Source organism: Coloeus monedula, assembly GCF_965178545.1.
Source record: "Coloeus monedula genome assembly, chromosome: 1".
Classification (NCBI taxonomy): domain Eukaryota; kingdom Metazoa; phylum Chordata; class Aves; order Passeriformes; family Corvidae; genus Coloeus; species Coloeus monedula.
Window position 1 is genome coordinate 139304832 of NC_138781.1, and position 24486 is coordinate 139329317.

The window sequence follows — 24486 nt, forward strand, 5'->3', positions numbered from 1 at the left end:
GAGTTCATAGTAAGAGAAGGGAAGAATCTTTAAGTGGATTTTAAAGTCAGATGATGGACCATTAAGATCTGGTGCATCACATATGTGGTCAATCTCTTTGAGCAATTGCATCAAGGTCAAGAACACGAGATTGGAACAGAACATATTTCAAAATACATCCAGTATTGACTTAAGTTTCACTACTATTATGATTAAAATGTTTCAATATTTATAAAACCTCAACCTTCAAAATTTGAATTTTTGTTCTAATCTCCCCTCCACCTTTCTTTCAAATGTCTCTTCCTTGAGAATAGATATTTCAGTTTTTATCAATCCTATTATATACATTAGGAAACAAGCCCAGGCTTCCAAGCCAGCTGGTACTTGTATTCACCATGCAGACCAATATGTATTATCTTTTCCTCCATAGCTGCTTTTTCTGAATCAAGATAACAGCTTGGTTCAGTCATAATGGGCCTGACTACCAAATAATATGTGCACACTTTGAATGATCAAGGCGTTACAGTGCCAAAGAGAAAATGAACCAGCTTCACAGTCAAAATGCCTGTTAAAGTGTGTCTCCTGTGTACGTAAAAATTGATAAGACTGAAATCAAAACAATGCTTTTATCACTTTTCCAATAAAGTTAAAAAATCCTGAACTCAGGTCTCACATTTTCACAATTCTCATGTCACTCTTGCCCATCTTTTCTGAACTCTTTAATGTTGTTGGTCACTTTTCACTCCTGTTTTGCTGTACATGATTTGGATAGAAAGGTTTAACTAAATTTTTGAACTGTGTACACTGTTCATGAATTTTGGCATTCAGCTTAGCTGCCTATGTCCTTCTTAGAGTTGATGTTCCTTTTAAAGGGAAAAAAAGTGTATTATTAACTATATGAAAAAAATGAGACTGTCAGTTTCAAAATGTGTTGTTTCTGCACCTGTGACAAGAATATCTGTATCTCTGCATTTTCTATTCTCCATCAGGGCTGGTTTTTCAAGTAAGAGTTCAACTGTCAGTAAGAATACTGAGATCTTGAGGGATAAGTTAAAGAAAATCTGGAATGTTTGATGCAGGCAAGCAGCACCACAGACAGGCCTCACAGGGTTATGATATATGTGTCTGCTCTGTCTTTGGTGAGTAGGGATCATCTGTAATAGTATGAAACCATTTTACTTTCCAAGACAGTGTTGCCCAAAAGTATTAATCAGTTTTAAAATTTTTAATGGGTTAATATGACTTTTCAGAGAGAGCATTTAGTACCTGCACAAGACCATTGCCTCTTTTTTTCAAGAATACGAATGAGAAAAATTTCAAAAGTGGTTGCAGATATTCTATACTTTGTTTTATTCTAGAAGGTCAAGATCACACTTCCTACTAAGTTTTTATTCAGACTAAGTAATCTAAATACACAGGGCTTTAGAAAGTAGTTTTCTATTGGCTGAAGTAGTATTTTAATTGAGATGCTAAGATTGTCTCTAAAATGCATTTGTAAGTCGCAAAGGAATAATAAAATTACTGATTATTGTGGTCTTATGGATTTTATTTTAAGCTATTTTGAGTTCAGAAAATCTGATGGAATCTCTTTTCTGGATATGCTCTTATATAAGACTATAAGACAACAAGAACAAAATCCCCCTTTAGAAAATTGGGTGGTGTGAGTGGAAGAAGAGCCAGAGTATTAGCAGTGAATCAGCCTACTGAAATTCCAAGAAAAACAGTGGAAGAAATAAGCAAAGTTCTTGTAAGTATCTAGAAGATTAAAAAAAAAAAAAAAAAAAAAAGACTAGTTATCAATGTGGATTTATCAAGAACAAATCATGCCAGAAAAATCTAATTTAATTTTGCAAGAGATACCAGCTTCCGTAGACAGAGAAGTGGTAATAGATGACTTGAGGAAGGCTTTAATATCATCTTGAAAAACATATTCCTAAGCAATCCAGGGCAGGTGATATAGAGAAAACTACTATGTAGTTTTGTAGAATTGTAGAATAGTAATATGTACCCATGAGTAATGGACCAGAAAGTTTTACTTAGTATCTATGGATGGTTTTCTGTCTAAACAAAGATTTACCTAATGAAACTTTGGTGAAGTTGTCAAGCACATCTAGTAATGTTCAGAATGCTGGAATAGAGTGCACTTACAAGCATATTAGAAAATTTATAAATGAGTTTGAGAAATTAGAGATTTGGTCTAAAATTACTGAATGATATTCAACAAGGATATTATTCAGTAAGTACTATGCTTACATATAATCATACATTTAAGTTGAAGTTAGCTACTGACTATTTATCAATTCCCAAATGCATTGTCTAGGCTCTAAACTGCCTCTTATGCTGAAAATGAAGTTTAATTGTACATGTGGTTATGGAAAGGGTACTTGCCATCATAGATTGGCATTACATTACATTACAACGTCCTACAAAACTGTGAGGCAATAATGAGCATCACTAAATGCCCAGCTGGAATGAGTCTAGTTTTCAAAACTACAGCTCAAAATAGCAGTGGATAAGTTGACAGTAGTCCAGGTGAGATCTCTAGAAAACATTCCGTGAGAAGAGGCTAAACACTTTGATAAGCTTTAGGACATAAGGCTTAGGGGAACTTCAGATTTTTCAAAGAAATGAAAAGCTGCTGTTTTTCATACCCTGAGCAGATGATGGGACAAGAAATATTGAGCTTAACTTGCAGTTTGGGAGATTCATAGAAGATAGAAAATAGGAGGTCTAAGTTTCATTAGACATTAAGCTATTTAATGTACTGTTTTCTCATTTGTCTCTCACACAACTCAGTGTATTGAACTTGTGCTTGGAGTAGACAATGACTAATGACCATAACCATTCTGAAACATAGTAATCTCATCCTTCCATCATTAATTTTTGTAATTTTAAAAAGTCTACTCCTTGTGTTGATTTTGGGTAGGTTTTTCATCTAAGAAGTAAATTTTTTTTCTCTCACTGTCTCTTTAAACAAAAATGCATGCACCTCTTTCCTCAGAAGAAAGGAGTGAGTATTTCTGTTACAAAACAGCAACATAGAAATACACTAATTTATGATCTTGAGAATAACTTTTAAACTTGTTTTCTCTAGATTGCCTTTACTTCTCATTTATACTACTAGTATAGGTATAAGTAAATACTGAATTTACAAAATTCAGTTTCATACTCCCCACTGGAAATTGGTACTGGTGTTGCAGCTCTGCAGAATCTGTTAACTAGTGAGTTTTTCAAGGATGTTTAGCATGTGTTACATTTTAAATCATAGGACTATTGTCTAAGCTGGTTTTGATGTCACTTTGTGTTTACTAATTTTCATTTATATTTAGTGTCTTCATGAATGGCAGTTCTGTTCATTTTAAATGTACTCTAATTGCAAGCAGGCATGAATGAATGCTTGTAATTAGCCAGGGATGAGAACAATGGGTGTCTGCATTACAATAAAGACTTAGGAGTTAAACGATCATCCAAAGCTGCTATGCAGCATTTCATTATTAAACATTTAGAACTTCTGTTCAGATAAGAGTTTGAATAACAAATGTTTGTGAAGAATGATGCTCAGAAAGTAAGTATTTCTACAGGTAGCATTCTGTTAAATGCCTCTAGTACAGGTTTAGTTTTGCTGAAGGAGGGACGTGAGATCTGAAGTTTATTTTTTCTATCTCTGCATTCCCCCTGCTGAAAATGTCTTTAACCTATTATAACCAATCCTAAGTTTCTGGAATCCCAAACTGATCACTCTTATAAAGGAGTAATGAGCGTTTCAGGTAAGGTGTATGTCAGGCAGAGGGTTCTGAGATCTTAATTAGTTCCTAAATTTATTCCCAGGAAACAGAAAACAAAGGGGGAAAAATTTAGATTCTACTTTATAATGTCATGCAAATGACATTGCATTCTTTCAGGAAGGTCAGGTATTGGGTCAACATCAACATGCTAACTATTGAGAGAAAACTGTATTCTTAATTAGAGTTATGATGTTTAATTGTACACTTAAAATTTTCATAGGTTGTGGTGAAAAGGTTTAGAATTACCAACACTTGAGTTTGTATCTGACTGTTGGAAGATTTTTTTGCAGCCTGACTAGGAAAGTTAATCTTAGTAAAAATATAGAAAAAAGTAAAGTCAGACAGAAAACTGTAAAATTGTTACAATTTCATGTATTTGATTTCTGAAATCTATGTTAAAAGTGATCACACAGTCAAACTTTTTCATCATTCTGGGAGAGAGTTTTGACTTTTATAGAAATGTATGTACTACTTTCAGGAACCACTGGGAACCAGAAGAAGGAAAATAAAAGTTTCAACAACAACTATTGATTTAAACTGTAATTTATGTAAGATCTCAGAGGTTAGATAGTTTGCTCAGAGCACTAATTATAATAATGTCTGAGTAGTTGCCCTATGAAACCCAATTGAAGAAGTTTAAATAAGCACAGAATTTACTAAACAGTACAATTTTTATTTAATTGTGATCTCACATTTTTGTAATCCAGAATTCTTTCTTGGAGCCTGTTTAGAAAATAGATGTTTTGTTTTCAATGAGAAATGGGAATAGTTATGCAGATCAGATTCTCATTTCATTCTTAATTCTATGATGCAGGCAGAGGAGAAATTCAAGGGATTTTTTCCACTGGTTATTAAATCAATTTTTTGAATAACCTGTAAAAAGACACTGAAGGAAATTAACAACCAAAGCAAAAATAAATGCATGATGTCACCACAGCCTTGAAATTTAGAACAGCCTGATGCATCAACCTGAATTGTACTCTGGAATGTCAAAACCAGTGGACCCAAACCAGCAAGATTTTCATAGGCTGAGTAAATCTACAACTCCCTCGACCTGGAAATGTCTCAGATTCAGCCACTGGCCATTCCAGAGGATCATATGTGGCAGGACTTAATTAAAATTAATCAACATTATTAATATAGTTTGCTGATTAATATAGTTTTAGCTTTTAAAACTATTGGCATTCTCAGCCAAAACAAGATATTTTGATCAGAGGCCCTTACATCTTAGATTGAAATAAAATATCTTAATTAATTTTTATAGCAGATCACTTAAATACTTCTAAGCTTCTGCTTCGAGTGTGGTTTGTGACATGGAAACTATTTGAAAGAATTTTAATTCTGAGCCAAAAATTCAAAATTTGTAAAGATGAATTTTGCAAATGTGTTCTGTAGGAGTTTTTATTTTTATTTTATCTATTTTTTTTTTGGTAGGTGTTATTTCCTTCATTAATAAGACCAGATGAGTCATTTTCTGTTTAGAAGGCATTTGCTAAAGTAGTTACTTTTTTTAAAGACAGGTAGTATTCTCTGAATATCAGGTTTAAAACCTTAAAAGTTGGATGTTTTAAGTGCAGAGAGAGTGGAATGTATTCAAAATTGTCAGTAGTTTCAAATCTGGCTGTGCTCAAAGCATTGGATTATGTTAATCTCTGGAGCCCAAAGCTTGCTCACTAAAACAAGTACCACCCCTCAGTTTAACTGGCATCTGTGATACAGCTCTAGAATCACTTTGCTTCTCATTGTAAATACATCTGTACAACATGAGAAGGAAAAATGTGCACAAAAATGACCAATTTAAATAAACTCTTCAAACTAGGAAATCCTTACTCATGCAAAGAGTACAAGACAAGGGCGTACAAAGAAAGGATCAGGAAAAAAAATCTAGAAAATCTTGCTGAGTTCCAAGTATTATTAACTTCGGTTCACTTTAAAATAAAGGTGCAAATAGCAAGCAAACCTCAACAGAGTACTGATAAAAAGAGAAATGTAGACAGAAATAGCAAACCTATTCTGAAAAAAGGTACACTGGAATATTTTCTTTCTTAGGGGAACATTAATTCAGGCATATAAAACTAAAGGAAAAGAACATTTCTACTATTGTAAAATGTATTACTATAACTAGTCATGCAGACAGTTTATAATAATATTCTGTTTATGATTCTAACTTTTCTATGCATCAAATGAATCACCAGACAACATCTGTTTTTAAAGAAAACCACTTGGGCTTTCTCTAAGTACCATGTAAACTGGATGTTGTATTTATCTCAGATGTCTCATGTAGTCAGAGACATCATATCACAGATAGACAAGACTATATCACAGTAACTTCTTGTGTCTTCCAGATATAAACTATAAATTCTGTAGAATATATGAATAGAGAATTCAAAGTGATCTACAAGTATTCCCATTCATATTTTTATTTAACTAAATATATGATCAGGAAAAACCCCAGTATTTTATATTTATTCTCAAGAAAGGGGTCTTAATAATAGTATAATAACGTCATAATATAATGATATCATCATCATAATAGATAATGTATAATATTCTATATTATTATATAGAATATATAATAGAATAAGGTAATAATATAGGCATGATTCCCTCAAAAATATTAAATAAACCATATTTAATAATAATAAAATTTCTAACTCTCAAGATTTATGTCAACAGCAACATCAAATCAGGAAAAATGAATGATTCCTTGATAAATAGACTATTTGAAAGTATTGTCATTAAATCTGTATGCATTACTGTTGTATTAAATTTGTATGCATTACTGTTGTATTTCTCATTTATTTTTCTTTTCCTGGTTTTTCACTTCCTGTTTGAATCTTAGATTCTAATCTTGTTTTTGTAGCAGAAGTTATATTGTGTTTCTTTTTTGGTAGGGAACTTGCATTTTTCAAGCCATTTAGTAATCCAGCTGAAGTGACTTGTACTGCCAACACCCTGTTCATTATGCAATAGTGATCCAGAGCTTCGTGTGTAGAGAGGGTGCAGGAAACAAATCTGCTCCAAAAAGGGGCTCTTTGTAAGGCTGGCTTTGAGGAGAACAGGAACAAATTCATGGTATTTGTTATTTCTGTTCCTCTTGTATCCTTTGCAAATAATTCTCCTCTAGGATTGCCTGCACTCTGGAAGAAATCTGAATCCATTTCACACGATTAAATGTCACAGTCTGAGAAATGCTAACTTATTGTCTGCTGTGTAGTTTTGAAGCTCTAGTGTATATGATTTTCACCTGGTGGATATCTTAGAGATAATAATGTTATAAAATTGCTATTTAACACAAAATAACATACCAAGTCCAAAGTAATTACCAGTGCATATAAAATTAATTACAGAGTTAAAAGGAATTTTTTTAAATTCACCTGCTAGCAGCTGAGCCCAGGGTTGCATATTTCACTAACAGCTGGTGACAGAACAAGTACTTTCTGCAGGAGATGCTTGGAATGCCATCTACTGTTGACAAAGTAAAAATCCAACCCAAAAGCAACTCAAAACCCTTAGGAGAAACTTCTTTTTTTTTACTGGTTTGTTCTAAAATGAAATTCTGCTTACATTAGAATTCAAATAATGTTCTGAGAAGGTCCTAATGTGTTTGATTTCAAGATCCTAGCTTTTTTATCCATTTTAAAATTAGGGTTTCTGCTTCATTGTATGAATTCCTTGAGAATTTCAGTTAATTGCAAAACAGTTTGAAGCATAAGTAAAAAATAAAGTCTCATCTTTCCAATACATAATTAATAGAAATTGTATTAAGGAAAGTTGTGATCCAGACACTGAAATAAATATCCCTTAAAATTCCTTATGATTAAAATTTTCATTTAAAATATTTAAGCCTTTTTTGAGTCCTTTCTAAGAAAAACTATTTTAGGACAAAACCTTATATGGTATTTGATTATCCATTACTGAAGTTGACTCTGGTAAAATTGTGTCTGGAGATTATAGATTTACTAAAGTTTGAGTAGTCTTGTACACCTCTATGTTACATTTGAATGTATTTATGCATGTGTTGTTACTATAATAATGGTAACTGTTTGCATTTTGGATAATGAGCAAGACTATGCATTTCACAGTCATCTTGTTACAGTCATTCTTATTTCCAGAAGTAAAGTATGGCTCACTGTAATGCAGCTATTGTGGTAGATCTCACACATCCTGTAGGCAAGAATGTAAAACATTTTTTTTCTCTTTACACAAAATATACAAGATTACACTGGCAGACCGACCTAAGTGCTATTCCAGCACTTGTGTGGAGAAACTCGATATTTTGAAAATAGATACAGTCAAATGAATGCTAGCTGTGAAATACTAATCTTTGCTAGAGTTTAGGTTGTAAAAGTATCTGTAATTTAAACATTTTTTCAATGCAAATCTCACCCAAGACTTGCTATGAGGTCCCCATAATTACAGAAAGTTGCATCTAATAACAAATGTTATGTGACAATTAGACAATTTTGTCTCTATTCCTTCTTGGAAAATTGGACAAAAGTCCAATATTTTCAGATTTGATGCCTGCTGTCTCAGTTTGATTTATTTTATTCTCTGTAAGTCATCTAACTGAAATATCCACATATCTCCAGGATTTAGGAGAGTAACACTTATTAAATTGGAGAAGAAGAATTGAATCCAAGTAAAACTATTATTAAAAATAAAAGGCTGAGAACAAGTGTCAGGCTCCCATGTGAGGCTTTTCAGCCAGTATATAATCTGAGCACTGAGATCAGAGAGAAGTCAGGGCTTTTCAGATTGTGTGAGGGAGACATTAGTGTGATCAAATATATAGCAGGACAGGTGACTGTTGTCTCAGAGTTGAACTTTTTAAAGAAATAGAAGTTATTTGTAGGAACATTGCCCTTTTTTTTTTGTCTAAAAAGGGGTCTACTGACAGAACAAACTGATTAGATTCAAGAAGATATTTACTTGTATCTCATGTCCTTGAAATGGATTTGGGAATTCATTATAGTGAAGAATTATGTAACATTAGCTGATCTTTAAATAAGCTGATAGAAACTGAATAGGTAAACTCCTTTTAAAGAAATATTTACTATGGCTCAAGGATTCCTTAAACTTGTGTGCTCTTTTTATCTGCTGCACGTGACACCCTTCATATGCATTAATTTGATCTTTGTTTTGCTCTTACTGCATTGCTAACACAGGCTAAGTTTTGATTTTATGTGTTGCAAGTTAGCTGGTCCAATCTTGCACCTATTAAATATGGTGTTAGAGATGAGCAACTGACAGGTATTAGACACTTTACCCAGAGAAAAGCAAATCTGTGAAACTCCTAATTCAAGAATATTAGTAATATGCCAATCTGAAAAAAAACTTGTGGAGCCTTAGGATTGAAAGACACAACTTCACCCAATATAATTCCTTTGTTAAAATTGTTTATACTTTTTTCTAGTTGTTTTTGTTGCCCCTCTTTGACAACTTTGTGTGATCCAACTTTCTATTATTTATTATTTTATAATTTTTTGCTTTTTCAGGTTTTTGTACATGCCTCATTCCCTCAGCAGACACGACACCTAAGTGGGAAGCAGCTGGCCTGTTCCACATGGCAACAAATTATAGTGCTGACGGCTCACAAATTCTGTCTTAGAAATTCCCACTTACTCTGTGATAACCAAAATACTCTTTTCCTTACTAAATATAGGGAAAAGCTGCAGTAGCCCATTTTAAACTATGTGGTGGGTTTGGAAAACCACTAGATTTTTAGCACAGACCTTTTAATGTCACCTCCCTGGTATAGGCCCCCTGCTTGCAATTTTGTATAACCTTCAAAAGAGAGCATTGATCCATGAATTAATTATTGGAACTATATATAACATAATGGCTACTGTTCAGTGTAGTACTTATTTATTATTACAGTTGTACTATAATTATTTTCTAATGTGCTGATTTGTGAGTTTTACATTCATTTTTATGTTTTTACTATGAACACCATAACAAATAGCAAGGAAAAAGTCTGGCTGAGTTAGGATGTGTGAGAAGTGAGAGAGCTTTCATTTGTAGAACACAGTGTCTCTATCTCCTACCCCAGAAACAAACGATAAGAAGCATTTCTGCCCTGAAGAGTTCATATCCTAAGATAAGCAGAACCTGATTTATTTTGCTGATTCTGAAATGATCAAAACATACTGTTTCTTCAGTTTTAGGGTTAAAAGTACAGGGCTGTTGAGCACTCTTGTTTTTGGTCACAGCGAACCACACATTTTAGTAGATGTTTTATAAATATTAGTGTCAAAATTTCGCTTTGTGACTTGTTTGTCTGGAACCTTAGATAAAACCATCCCATTTTAATTATCATCTAATTGTCAGAGTAATCTTTATTTCACAGAAATTGTTGTGTTTAGGGGTGATGTTCATCTGAGGCTCATTCAAAGAGCTCATTCAGCCTAGACTACTATACAGGAACATGTATATGTGCTTACCTGTAAAGTATGTCTGGTGCTTTCTTGTTGTTTGTCTTGCATCTACAATAAATTTAGTTTGAGCTTCAGAGGATGTTTAACCTCTTAAGCTTGGATTTAGATAGGTTTTAAATTTATTCTGTTTAACAGATACTGTTTCTAGCCCAAGAACCCAACTTCTCCACCTGTTTGTTCACTAATATCAAATATCCGATTACCTCCCAGCTACTGATTGTGGAGGTGCTTTTCTGGAAAGTGCTGGTACTTTGGTTACAAACAGAACAAAATTAGTAAAATCACCTGCATATGTCTTCAGGATAATACTCCTTTGGAAAGACATTATTACCCAAAAGATGATCCTTCTCAATTCAACTGCCTATACTCTCTAAATTAATCAAACACTTGAAACAGTAATATAAATTAAAGACTTTAATTTTGATCAAAAATAGTTAAGCTGCATGTTCTTATGTGTATATTCTTATAGCATCAATAGGGTAATCAATGCAAAGAATCAATTCAGTTAATATTTAATATTTTACAGTTATGCAATTGGCATGGATTTATATTTGACCTCCTTTCTTGGAGTTAAACATACTTACATAATTTAACTTAATTAATCTGTAAAGGTGCCTTCTCAAGAAAATAGTTGACTGTATTTGAGTATATGTCTGTTTTAACTCTGCTGTTTTGTCAAGAGTGGATGCAGACAAAATTATATACTCTGTTTGTGTCATGTGTCTTGACTTCCGATGTGAGAGTGTAGTCACTGCAGTCACTGCAACTAATCCTCCTCTTTTTTTGCTCATTTGGTGCAGGGCATATAATTGAAATGCTGTTACAAAGATTTAGAAAAATAAAAGAAAGGGTCCACAGCAGGCAATCTGGGAAAATGCATTAATGGACCTTGCATTCTAATACAGGGTGGTGGAAACCTCTGAATGTTGCTGGAGCTCATGATCTTCCCTCTTTTTCAGCACAATTAAACCAAGGGAATGGGTATCCCCACAGTTGTTTGGATGTAGTTATACATTGAATGCCGTTCTTTGGAGAGAAAGAACGGGAAGGACAGGGAAACAAGAGGGAAGGGAGGTCAGAATTTTATCATTGTTTCTTTAAATCTATTTTATTTTCGGTGCCATTTTCAAGGGTATAAGTTTCAGGGGAGGAAGTTGTTCTAAATTCAGAAATATTGCCAATGGTAAATACTTTTAGAGGTTATGATGTTCATGTACTATGACAAGGGGAATATATAAATTCCAGAGGAAGCTAGTTCCATACCTTCATTAAAATCTTTTCAGTAGTTGTGCATTTAAAAGGCATTTGCTAATTATCAAATGATTTTGGAATATTTCAAATCTGCTAATAATTGTAGACAGTTATTGAAGAGAGAGAGAACACTTCAAAGATTGTGTGTTGGCACCCTGACTCTTGAGAAAGCTGAGTCTCTGTACTGTCAGCTGGGCTAGTGGGGTCTGGAGTGCTAAGAACAAATGTTAATCCTGAGAATAGTATTCATTTTAATTCACTTTATAATATAAGAGGTTATGAAGTAGTTAGCATTCATGCTGCTGTTTTTATTTGAATGATAGCAGCTTTGTAGATTTTTACTGCGTGTAATATTAATCTGGGTCTGAGACAAATTATTTGCTGCTGTCTTCTCTGAACTATTTCTGTTTTATTGTGAGCAAAGCTGGAGGTCAATGTCAGTATGGTATCTGCAGAAGAAGCAAAACTTAACGATTCTTTTTATAGATCTGAAGCTATCCCTCATCCTTCCTGTATGATTTGCTTTAGGAAAACCAGATAGTTTGGTGCATTAATATTTGATCTTATGTTGAGTCTTAATCAAGCTTAGTGTAACATGCATTGCTCATTGAGACTACTGCACATATATCCTGCTTTGCCATTAGGATCTATGTTCTCTAAACTTAAAAATTTCGTGCAAGTGTCCCACTCTTTGGATTTCCTAAGCAATATATTTGATAAAAATAACTACTCTTGAAACATCAACAGCTTCATTAAATTGATACTAGCAACATTACAGCATTAATAGTAATAATAAAATATATTTAGATTTTTTTTTTTCATAGATGAGTTCCAAGCAAAAGATGACTTGCTTTTCCAATCTTCTCAATTTCAACAGAAGGACTAGAAAAAACTTCCATCGTGGTCTGTCCTCGTCCGCTGAGTTGGTTAGGAAATAAGGAAAACATAGAATATTATTGAATGAAAGACTGAAACTCCTGGCCTGTAGCATTTTTAAATGAAAGTGATACAGAGTGTTATATGCTATGTGCTCAACTCAGTGTTTCTAGGAGACATTAGGTACATTCAGTTTATTCCTGCAGATTAGCTAACCTGTCTCCTTGTGCTTGTAGGTCCATGGATGGCAAGTTGTGAATCTTGAGAGTACTACTGGGTTAGAGGTAGATATTATGATGTTTATCCCTGCCACGGATGGCTGATTCTGAAATTTGGATTCCCCGAACTTCACTTGAGAAGAACTAATACAGATATCTAGGTAGTGTAGAGTGTGTTTTAAGGGTTATTTTCATAGATTGAGGCACCTGAATTCTTCCCCTATGTTTCTGTGGCTATGCATCCAAGTATGTTAAAATAGAGATGAGCTCTGATAACAGAGTGCTTGTTAGTTTACCTGTCTCCAAAGCACCTTTTGAAAAGAATGTTTTATGGTTTTGATGCAGTAGATTTTAGAGAGAAGCTTTTACTGGTGGCAGTAGATTGAAAAATAGAAAAGTATTAGGAGTTTAAAGGGATAGTAATAATTTTTATATTGATGTTTCCATTACTTAGTCTCCTGCTTCCATTTTTCTTGTTCTCTTCCCTCTTTTTTCTGTTCTGTTCTCATATTAATTCCCTGTGCCAGTGGGAATAGCCTTAATCTTTGAGGAAATTTTTAGTACACGGAGAGGATCTGACATCAAAAACTGTTCACTGAGACTTGAGATTTAGCTTAATGTTTCTATCTACTGGAAAAGATCAAAGGGGTCTGGCACTTGCACTGTGTAGGCTTGCAGAGGAACACAGGAGTAATGGTGATGTCTATGTTTCAAAGGGCAGAGGTTTCTGATAACAAAGTGCAAGGTGAAAAAATTCTGTATTGTTGGCAAGTAGAAAAATCCTTGTTTTCAAGTGGAGTAGCGTATGGAGTTGTGATCTTTGCAAAAAAAATTGTGACAAAAGTTTCAAACTCCTCTGACATTTTATAATAGATGGTAAAATACTTAGTGTTCTGCACTGTTAGAATGCATTGTCTCAGTCACTGTTGATCAGACACACTGTCTGCAGCCTGTTGGTGGTTTTAGTAAACAGGTGTTGATCAGAATTTGTTTCTAGTGAATAATGAGAACTGGCACTGTTCTTGGAAGAGTTTTGAGTGGATAGGATTGAAAAGACATAGGAAGGTTAAATGAAGACAGGTTGCCTGGAAGGAGCAGAATGCAGTTATACTTCTTGGGCTATTTCAGTTGGTGTGTTGAGAAAATAGAAGTTTTGGCTCTTTCTGACCTGGAAAGACACTTCTTTTAAGCAATTATTTGTTGCTGATTGTTGAAAGGAGGGGAGAAAACAAAGCATAAATATGGCAGTACACAATCCGGTGAAACACAAAGCCACTCTTGTAACCAAAGGAAATACAACTGTATGTGTACATGTAGACAGGGTTCAAGTATCTGGAGTCTCTTTAGTCCTTTTCTGTATAGAAAAAGACATTTAAACCACAGCAATGTTAAAAATACATTCAGTGCCTTTCCTCTAATATATCATTATTTCTGTCAGTTGCTATAACTTGTAATTTCATCTGAATGAAGTCTTTTGGAAAAAATGTAGCAGAAATTAGTCTGTGGTTTTCTGATTTAGATCCAGAATCTGTGTCCATTCTCTGACCTTGAAAGATAAATACTTGTGTTGTACACCAGGTTCAGGCCTATTGATCCACAAGGTTAATATTAATTTAAAATTATCTGGTAGAATCTATTAATTCAATAGATTTTTTCATAATTGCTTTTCAAATTGTAATTTGCCTTCCATGTTCGTTATAATGTCAAGGAAGATAATTTCCTAATCCAGGGAATGAAGGATGTATGGAATGCGTCACTGTTATATAATTATAGAAGCTCTTGTCCTCACATAACTGCAGTGTTGGAAAGTATATAGTGAATGAGACACAGAATTCTAGGAGAAGAAAAGATTAATTTATAAGAGAGATATTTTGAATTGTAGGGTCATATTATATCCTGACTTAGAACACACTGTTCCTATCAAATGCTGAAAAATTAATTTTAAATGCAGTTTTTCAACATGTCTGATAATGGACAATGTCTTTTATTTAATGGTGCAAAACTAAAAGTTGATTATAAGATTTTCAAAAATACCAAGGGTTTGCAGCTGCATGAAGACACCAGATATATGCTATTATGTAAAGATGCTATAGCCTCTTGAAAAAAAACCTACCACAGATTTCAACTACACACTTAGGATTTTACACTAATTTGATTCCACACATGAAAAATTATTGACCACGGTCACTATCCAAAGGAAAGGTGGTGTTGTAATCTGGTTATGTGAAGGGCTCAAATTTCCTTTGTTTAGTTCAATAGAACAATTCACAATGAAGTAATAACTTAAAAGTGTCAAGTAAGTATGTTTGGAAATCATGTATGGAAAGGAATATACAGATTAGTGATATATTCAGTTTTCAGTGTTCAGTTGTCAGGGAGGTCACATTTCAGTGTATAGTTCTGTGTATGCCACTTAGGAATTCTGAATTACTGTCTGGGAGTGTTTGCTTACAGCTGACCATGGAGCCTTAAGGCTCATAATGTTGAGGAATCTGAAATGTCCTGAACTACCTAGTGAGGAAAGTATGGACATGCTTTGATTTCCTGTCCCTCCCATTTCTCCTGCTTCGAATTTTCTACATTGAAAAACCAGTGTGGATTCTCTTGATTAAAGATAATATTATGACTAAGATGCATGGTAGAGTGGAATTGCAACATCATGACAAATCTTTATTTTTATTTTTACTTTTTTTTTTTTTTTTTTTTTTTTTTTTTTTTTTTTAATATAGCTGCTTGGTTTTGTGGGGTTTGTTTATTTATTCATTTATTTTGTTTTTGTACTGGAATGTTACTTTGTATTTAAATTTCTAAAGTGCTGAAGAGGCAAAATCATGCTAGAAGACAATTTAATGTGTGTTGCATGTTCAGTTTTCCCTTTCTGTACCCAGTTTTGGAAAGACTTCAGTGTTTCTCATTGTTCACTTATTTAATTGTTATGTAGTCACTGAATCCTCTTTATGGAGTTATTTCCTGTGATAGCATATGGTGGAGAAGATATGGAGCTATTTTGGTGAGCTTTAGTTTTCTGTGCAACACTAAGCATCCACTTAAAATTATGAGCCTGCACTTCCTGTATGGTTAGGTGAGAGTATTCTCTGTAGAGACATTCAGAATATCTATTTAGGAACCTTTCTGGGTTTTTGAACATATAGGGAAGGTAGATTCTAACTGGATATATAAGAACACTATCTGCAATTAGAGGATGTAAATATTCCTATGGATGTATGTCTCTATTTTTGGGTTTTGTCATGGCTTAAACCCAGTCAGTAAACAAGGTCCAGGCAGCTGCTCACTCACTCCCTCACCAGTAGGACTGGGGAGAGAATCAGAAGGGTAAAAGATAGAAAACACAAGAGTTGACACAAAGACAGTTTAAGAGGTCAAGTAAAAGCCACTCACACAAGCAAAGCAAAACAAGGAATTAACTCACTGCCTCCATGGGCAGGGAGGTGTTCAGCCGTCTCCAGGAGAGCAGAGCCCCATCAGGTGTAACAGTTACTTGGGAAGACAAACTCCATCACTCCAAATGTACCCCTCTTCCTCCTTCACCCCACTTTATTTACTGAGCATGACATCATATGGTCTGGAATATCCCTTTGGTCGGTTTGGGTCACCTGTCCCAGCTCAGGACAGGTGTTGTATCTCCTCCCAACCTCCCATGCACCCCCAGCTTCCTCACCAGTGTGGCAGTACGAGAAGCAGAAAAGGCCTTGCCTCTGTGTAAGCCCTGCTCAGCAATAGCACAAACATCTCTATATTATCCACCCTGTGTTCAGGCCAAATTCAAAACACAGCCCCATACCAGCCCCTGTGAAGAAGGTTAGCTCTATGCCAGCTGAAACCAGCACAGGCTCAGTAAGAGAACATCAGCTTGCTCACTTAAGTTAAAGCATGTATTTTAGATGGAATTTTTCCTAAAGACAGTGGACAAATATTAATCAGTACTAAACAGACCTCCTGTATGTGTTATCCAGGTATTTCTTTAAGCAAGTCCTAGTAAAGTTCACTCAAGATTAAAATTCCTTAGCTTTCCCTCAGTTTTTAGTTAGGTTGTCTTCAGGTCCTGACATCACTGTAGTTTAAGAAATATAATGCAGATTTTCCTTTAATTTATTAGCTTAGTATATTGTTTTAAATGTCATATTACATGTTATAAATTGGCCATGAACTATGACAGGCAGTTTGGTTGTGAATAAAAATAAAAAAATAGATTGTAGTTCACATAATAAAGCACCTTCCTTTGTATTTGTATGTATTGCTGGAAATGTTTTAACACGGTATTATGTGCAAAAAATTGAAAGTCAGGCATATAACATTACTGATTTAATTTTTAGTTACATATTAAAGTTTTCCATACTTGGCACTCCCCATTTTTAAAACTAAATGGAAATAAGCCCATAGTACAACTTAATATAAACATACAACAAATATTAAAGGAAATCCTTTAAACTCAAAATAGAAACTTTACCCTTCCCATTTGATACAGATTTTAGTACTTCAGGGTAGTTGTTTTCAACGTGTTGCACTCAGTTGTGCAAACTTATCTTTTTAGGGTCAAAGAAGAACAAAAACCACAGCCGACACAGTAAGTAAAATATCTTAAAGATGCAATAGGCTTGACTTTTCTACCTTTGCCGTGTTCTGCTCTCTGCACCTTTGATGGTATTAGCTTTCACTGATACCTGATAGGCTGCAGGTAGTTTGTCATCTGCTTCCTGACTGGCTTGTAAGAGAGCTGCCTGTAGCTTCTTACTCCATCCACATGTTAGCTGGATGTAGGCTCTTGCTGCCTGCTTGTGAACTGGTGAATTGTAGAACTTTACTTCCCTTACACCCTTAGTGGCTGACTTAGTTCTGCAGCTAACATTCCCATTGGCTCTAGCTTTTCCGCCTGTGTATTTCTACTAACGTTGGATAAGAAAACATTTAAACTAGTTTGGTTTTATTGGTTATTCAGTCACATTATTTGCTTGTTTAAACAGGTGGTTTCCCTTTAGTGGGATCACTGAGCTGGTAAATAACGTTCTTCAACCACAGCAAAAACAGCAAAATGAAAAGGAGCCCCAGACGTAAGTAAGCTGCTCTCTGTAGATTAAGTAATGTCTGTACAGCATTAGAACATCCTGGAGAGTATGTTTAAAATAATTGCCCATTTAGAACATTCAGCCAAGGGCATTTTACAAGCTGAGCACCAATTGCTTTCCAACCCCTCATTTGCAAAGGGAAAACTGAAAATCAGGTTTTACTCTGCTTATCAGTTACTTAAGTGATTGCTTTAAGGAGTTACTACTGTTCCATTTGGTTTGCGTTTTTTTTTTTTTTTGTTTTGTTTTGCTCATTTGTTTTGTTTTGTTTTGTTTTTTGGCAAATGTTTCATATATGAAACTCCAGGTGAGGTGTGTTCTGTGCATGAGGAGCTGGAATGACAAGACATGTAGCATTATTTATAGCATGTCTATGCACATGCATGGTCTGGGTCATGCATAGAATGCTATATGAATCTACATAATATGTAGGAAGAGTTTTCTAAGGACCAGGAAAACATCATGTCATTTTTTTCCTGCTTTTAAAGTATCTCTAAAGTTTCAGAACTTCAGCAGATAAGAGGTGAAATCTTGGGTCAGTCAAAGCTGAGGAAATTTTGACTTTGGTGGTGCTAGTATTTAATCCATGAACCTTTTATACAGTTAAGCCAGTACTTTTTTTGCTATCTGAAAATTTAAAGTTTTAAGAGAAACTGGCAAAGCTAGGACATTCATTCTTAGAGGAGAACTTAACGTATGTAGCTGAAAATATTCCGTTCATAAAGAGAAACTAAAACATTTCTATTATTCTAAATTTTCAAATTCTTAAAATGTACTTCAGATGTTATTTAAACTTTAAACAGTTAAGTTGCTGTCTCTTTCAGAGGTGAATGCCTTGTAAGTTCGTGTGATAAAAGAAATGTTTGCTTTTGAACTCATGCATAACTGGTTTAAAGCACGCATTTAACTTGTTAATTATTTTCCAGGCAGAATCAATGTTCATTCATTTTTTAATACATATATTTAAGTGAACCTTCATACTTGTGGGTCATGAAAGATGTGTTGTTTTTTGCGAATACGTAGTGAAAAATTTTCCTGAATTAAAATGGAAAAATAGGGCATAAAACCGATATTCTATAAAGCAATGTATTATTCTGAGCTCTCTTTCTGCTATTCTCACTTAAGGGCTTATAAAATTGTATAAAATATTAATAGTGAATGTTTTATTTTTTGTTTCTTGTTAGATACTGGAAATATTACAGTTTGTTCACAACAACTCAGTATTTTGTATTCCCATTTTCCTTAACTCAGCAAAATTTGTTCTGCTTACCAGTGTTGTACGTATGAAGCATATGGCTTTCAAGAAACTGAAAATACTATATGGGTAGTGTAAACAGATGAGTTGTAGTTAACAAAAGGTATTTATAAATGGTTACTGTTATTATGGAAGGATTTTTTTGAATGGTGATCTCTTTGGGAACGACTTTTGTTCGGTGTTTTTATTATATAATTAAGAAATTAATTACTTTGTATACTCACTGAATGTATAGATACACTTCTCCCAGTCTTGTGCTAACATCTAATGGAAGGATTATATTCAAAAATTATCCTGAAAACCCCAAGATATGGTTATGATGTTTTGATGCTGTTCAAAAGGAAAAATGCGAAGTGGTGTTACGTAGAGGTAGTTTATGTGGTTGACATAGGACAAAGAAAAATGGTGTAGGGTAATGTTCTTTGGCAGAGAATCAGGGAGCCATGATGGTATGTAAGTTGAGCTGTAGCCAGTATCCTGAAAGAGATTAATGTCATACAGGAGTGTACAGACACTAGCCAGGAAGCACTGTGAAGAGGTTTTCACACCGCTAGGCTTCGGTAAGATCTCACTGGAGTAGCATGCCCTTCAAAAATTATGTGGAGCAGTTGTAATTCAGTGGAGAGTAATAGGAATGAATAATTAGGTGTCTAAAAAACGTGGTCTGTATTAGGAAAGAATCAAACACATGAGTTAATTTAACCTCCTGAAGAGAAAATCCCAGGGAATGAAGGAGATGGACGAGTCTTTAATTATACAGAAAGTTGTTGAAAAATTTAAGGAAATTACCACTTTTCCATTTTCATCTCATGGTGAAGCTGAAAGAAGTAAACTTAAATTGAATTAGGGAGGACTGAACTTCGCAGAGAGAACCTTTTAATGGAAAGAAAACTTAAAATCCTTCCATACTTTATTTAGGACTTGTGTGGAAGCTGTGGAAATCTTAAGGAACAGGTTTGGCAAATATCTGTTAGAAGAGGCAAAAGTGTAGCTGGTCCTGTGCTGGGACAAGAGAATGGTCTAAGTGACTTTTAAAAGTGTCTTCCAGCACTGTTTATTTGTGATAACTTCATTAATGTATTAATTATTAGGATTTATTTTTGTGATTATTGTAAATTTTCAGGGAGAAAATTGAACGGAAATACTAATGGTACAACTTTTAAATTTTTTTTTTTTCTGACATTAATGGCTTGCAAAGAATTTTGTACCAGGGAACACTGTGGGACACTGGGCAGGAGAATAAATGTCTGTAGAAATTTTTACCACTATTCATATATAGTGGAGCATTTTCCACTTGAAATCACTGTCAGTATCTGAGTCTAATTTCAATATATATCTGATTGTCCACCTTTCCTGATGAAAAAGTTTATTTACAGTGAATCTGGGGAGGACTAAATGCGGTGAGAGGAAGCAGAATAGTGTCTGAAAACAAGGTCTCGTGTTACAGATTTCACTTTTGCTCTGGAGAAGTTATTTTTGTAGAACCATTGACCATGTGCCCTTATGGGCAGAGGTAGGATTAGTCTGATGCTCTTGGACACGAATTCTGTACTGCAAAATCACAGAATGGTTGAGGTTGGAAAAGACTTCTGGAGGTCATCTTGCCCAACCCTCCTTCTCACACTGGATCATCTAGGGCCATTGTTTACAACTATGTCTAGCTGGATTTTGAATATATCCAGGGATGGAGACTTTAGAAAATCTCTGGGCAAGAGATAATGTGCTAGTTCTTGGTCACCCCTAGAATGAAGTGTTTTCTTCTGCTCAGAGGGAACTTTCTGTGCCTCAGTCTGTGCCTATTGCCTCTGATCCTGTCACTGGACACTGCTGAAAAGAGCCTGGATCCATTATCTTTGCACCCTTCCTTCAGGTATTATCCTTCAGACAAGGTCCCCTCCCTGAACTTTTTCTTCTCTAGGCTAAGAAGTTCAAGCTCTCTGTCTGTCCTTATGTGAGAGATGCTTCAGTCCCTATCTTTTTGGCCTTTTGCTGGACTGTCTCCAGTACGTCCATGTTTCTCTTTAACTGGGGAGGCCAGAACTGGACAGAACTTCAGGTGTGGCTTCACCAGTGCTGAATAAAGGGCAGGGTCTCCTCCTTCTGCCTCATGGTAATGCTTTTGCCTAATACAACCCAGAATGCCATTCACTTCCTTTTCCTCAAGGCAAGCTGGCTCACATTCAACCACGACTTCCAGGTCCTTTTCTGCAGAGCTGCTCTCCAGCTGGGCAGTTCCCAGCCTGTACTGGTGCGTGTGGTTCCTCCTCAGGTGCAGGACTTTGCACTTTGCCTTGTTAAACATTGTGAGATTCTGATCAGCCCGTTTCTCCAGCCTGTTAAGGTCCCTCTGGATTGCAATGGAACCCTTGGGCATATCAGCCACTCCTCCCAGTTTGGTGTCATCCACAAACTTGCTGAAGGTACTCACTGGTCCATCATCTACATGAGTAAGGTGTTGAACAGGACTGGACTCAGTATTGACCCCTGGGATAAACCTCTAGGAACTGGCCTCCAACTAGACTTTGTGCCACTGATCTCCCCGCTCTGGGCCCAGCCATTTAGCCAGTTCTCAGTCTACTTCAAAGTCTGCTCATCCAGTCTGTACTTCATCAGCTTCTCTATGAGGATGTTATGGGAGACAATGGGAAAAGCCTTACTGGAGGCAAGAGAGACAATATTCACTGCTCTCCCCTCATGCAGTCATTTCATTGTAGAAGGTCATTACATTGGTTGAGCATGACTCCCCCTTGGTAAATGCCTTCTGATCACTTTTTTGTATTTCATGTTCCTAGAGATGGTTCCCAGGATTAGTTGTACTATTACTTGCTCAGGAATTGAGGTGAGTCTGACTAGTCTGTGGTTCCATAGATCCTTATGCTTCTCCAGAGTGGAAGTGACATTTTCTTTCCTGCAGATGTTAGGCACCTCTCCCAATTTCTGTGATTGTTCTGATATTGAGAGAGGTCTTGCATGTCTTGTCTTGATGAAGAATACTTTTATCTCCAGCACATGTGTACTTCATCATGAGTTTTATCAGCAGTGTTTGAGTTATTTCTATATTTTAATCCATACAGAGTAGAAATTCCTAGCTGCCCCCTGAAGCAACTGCTTTTGATGCTCAACAATCAGCCTACCAATTTTTATTTCTTCAGATTCATAAGGTATATATTTTGTAAGAGGTGTATTCAGGTTGTTTCTCATTAGGATATGGTGGCCTTGTGCCTAAGGGTTTGACTTGGAGCTTATATTTTTCTTTTGCATGAATCTTGGAATGTTATGTAATGGTGTTAAGCTCCAATCACAATAAAGGAATTGCCGTGCTAGAAGGCACTGTTGTAATATCGTATGTTGGCAGTGCCCAGCAATGAGTACCCAGAACACACATAAGGAGAAGGCTATGCATAGCCTGGTTCTGATACAGGTATTTTAGTGACTTCCTGAGGCAGTGGCTGCACGCATACTGCTGGGTTTATTTCCTGGCAATAAGGAATCTGTTTGCCATAGTTATTTGCAATCCTGTTTTAAACCTATTTCTATTCCTGGTTTCAGAATTTGGTGAAAATGAATTCTACAATTTAATTATCTGTATAGAGAAGTTGTCACCCTCTGTCTGCTTTAAAACTACTTCCTGATATTTTCAATGGGAATTGCTGGTCTTGTGTTATATAATTTGTCTATACTATGTAGAACCTTTAAACATTTCTGTTATGTTCCATGAAGTCTATTATAATTCATACAGTTATCCCTTTCAGCTGCAGAGTCAGAGTTTTTCCTTCTGTGATAGGAACTGCTTCTGGTCATCCTTGTTGTCTTATCTCCTTTTAAAAGCCCTATTAGATCTTCTTTAGTTAACAGTGATCAGTGTCACAGTATTCAAGATATGAGAGCTCTCTGGTTTTATGCAGTGGTTTAGGAAAGAAAGTTTCTAATATTTGTTGCTTAAAGACATCCAAATATTGAAAAGATGGCAGGATTTTTTCCCTTTTCCCATAAACAGTTTTGTTTATTTTCAGGCTGGAAGTTTGGTTGCTTGCTAAGAACCGTAAGAGGTCAATCATTTAATTTGACAGCAGAAATGTGTACTGAAATTTCTAGAAGTTTTGTGTTATGTAACATAAATAGATGTAAAAAATAATATATGATTGAAGAATGGAGTGTTTCCATATGTATATGCATATAGGTGTAAGGTGTTGCTTAGTAGACAATACAGGCTGCAATACATTAACATAGAGCAGCTCCTAAAAGCTTTGTGGGAAGTATTTTTTCTCTAATTTTTGCAATTTCTCAGGGTTTGTGAATGTCACAGGCTGTGGCACTACTAATATGCTGACAACATCCTGATTTGAACTGCTTTCCTAAAGAAATAGACAGTACCCCTAGAGGGCTGACAGGTTGTCTGAATGAGATAAGCAAATAGATTTAGAAAATGCTGGCTTAAGCTTAACTTAAACAAGACAGAAGGGATACTCTTGTAATAAGAGGAAAGCACATTAAGCCTGCAGCTGAATCAGTGACCTCAGTTTCCAGTGGAACGTTTAGGACAGAGGCAAAAGGTGTTCTTGCAAAACATAGAGGCTATACACTCATTTTGGCACTAACTGTAAGCCTAATGAATGCTTTCATTTTTATTTGCCAAAAAAGAATTGTGGATTTCATTCTGTGAAGAACTGATGAAGAAGATCATGCATCAATTTTTATAATGTCTGTCAGATCTTGTATTAGGAAGGTCAAAACTTCTAGAGAAGATCAGGCCTCAGCTGCTGCGCACAACTGGCTCGACACTATTCATGATAATTTAATGTTGTTCTCCTTATGTTATATTCTGGGAGTAGAAGTGATGTGAACCCTATTTTATGTGCAATATTACTACTTCCAATTAAGATTATTCCAAGAACTGGCATAAGGTGGTTTTGATTTGCTAAATGAAATCTGAACCTTTTTCTTTTTTCCTAATTTGTCAGGGACTAAACTGGCAGAGAAGTGGCTTTTATTGCTGAGGCACTCTGACTAAGCTGTGGTGAAAATACGAAAAAAAAAAAAGGTGATTATTAATTCTTGGAAATGTAGATCTACATTGTAGAGGCATCTGATTTTTTTAAATTTAGAAATGACTATTCAGTGCACCCATGGCTGCTACTATGTATAGAGTTCTTTTTCACAGATTATCTATAAATTTTCAACCATTCATGGTACATAAGTTTTTATTTATGGCAATTTGAGGGAAATTTAAGTTTGTGGAAGTAGCTTTTTAATAATTGTTGTTTTTTTTCTTTTAACCAAGAAAATATTGTCATAAGCAACACATTCTAACCTTTCTTACAAAGTTTCTATTTTTTAAAAATAATCTCTTAGTCACATTTGTGGAAATTACTTGGCAGAGACTAAGCAAAAGAAAAGAGAGTATCTTCTGGTTCTTATGTTTTGTTTGCAGGTTGATAGAAAATGTTATCAACTTTTTAAATACATTCATCTTTCTCTTTAAGCAGGGAACAACTGTCTTCTCATAATTGGATAAAAAATAAAAATGTGTGATATTACATTGATGAATTGTGGTCAGGTTCATGGTTCTCACAGTGAACATAACAAATACCAAAATCTGAA

General features: G+C 35.1%; 1 protein-coding gene across 12 annotated transcripts in view; it reads left to right on the plus strand.

The window, feature by feature from the left end:
* Positions 1 to 24486, plus strand: part of RIMS2 (regulating synaptic membrane exocytosis 2) — a gene marked incomplete at both ends in the record, with an annotated part of 450969 nt that overhangs the window by 43959 nt on the left and 382524 nt on the right. For 3 of the 12 annotated variants that reach the window (XM_082292380.1, XM_082292391.1, XM_082292399.1), the window contains 2 exons: positions 17099 to 17131; positions 17529 to 17615. The exons of the other annotated variants lie outside the window; for them this stretch is intronic. In XM_082292380.1, coding sequence (XP_082148506.1) covers positions 17099 to 17131; positions 17529 to 17615 — 120 coding nt within the window. The remainder of the gene's footprint in view (positions 1 to 17098; positions 17132 to 17528; positions 17616 to 24486) is intronic. 12 annotated transcript variants of the gene reach the window in all.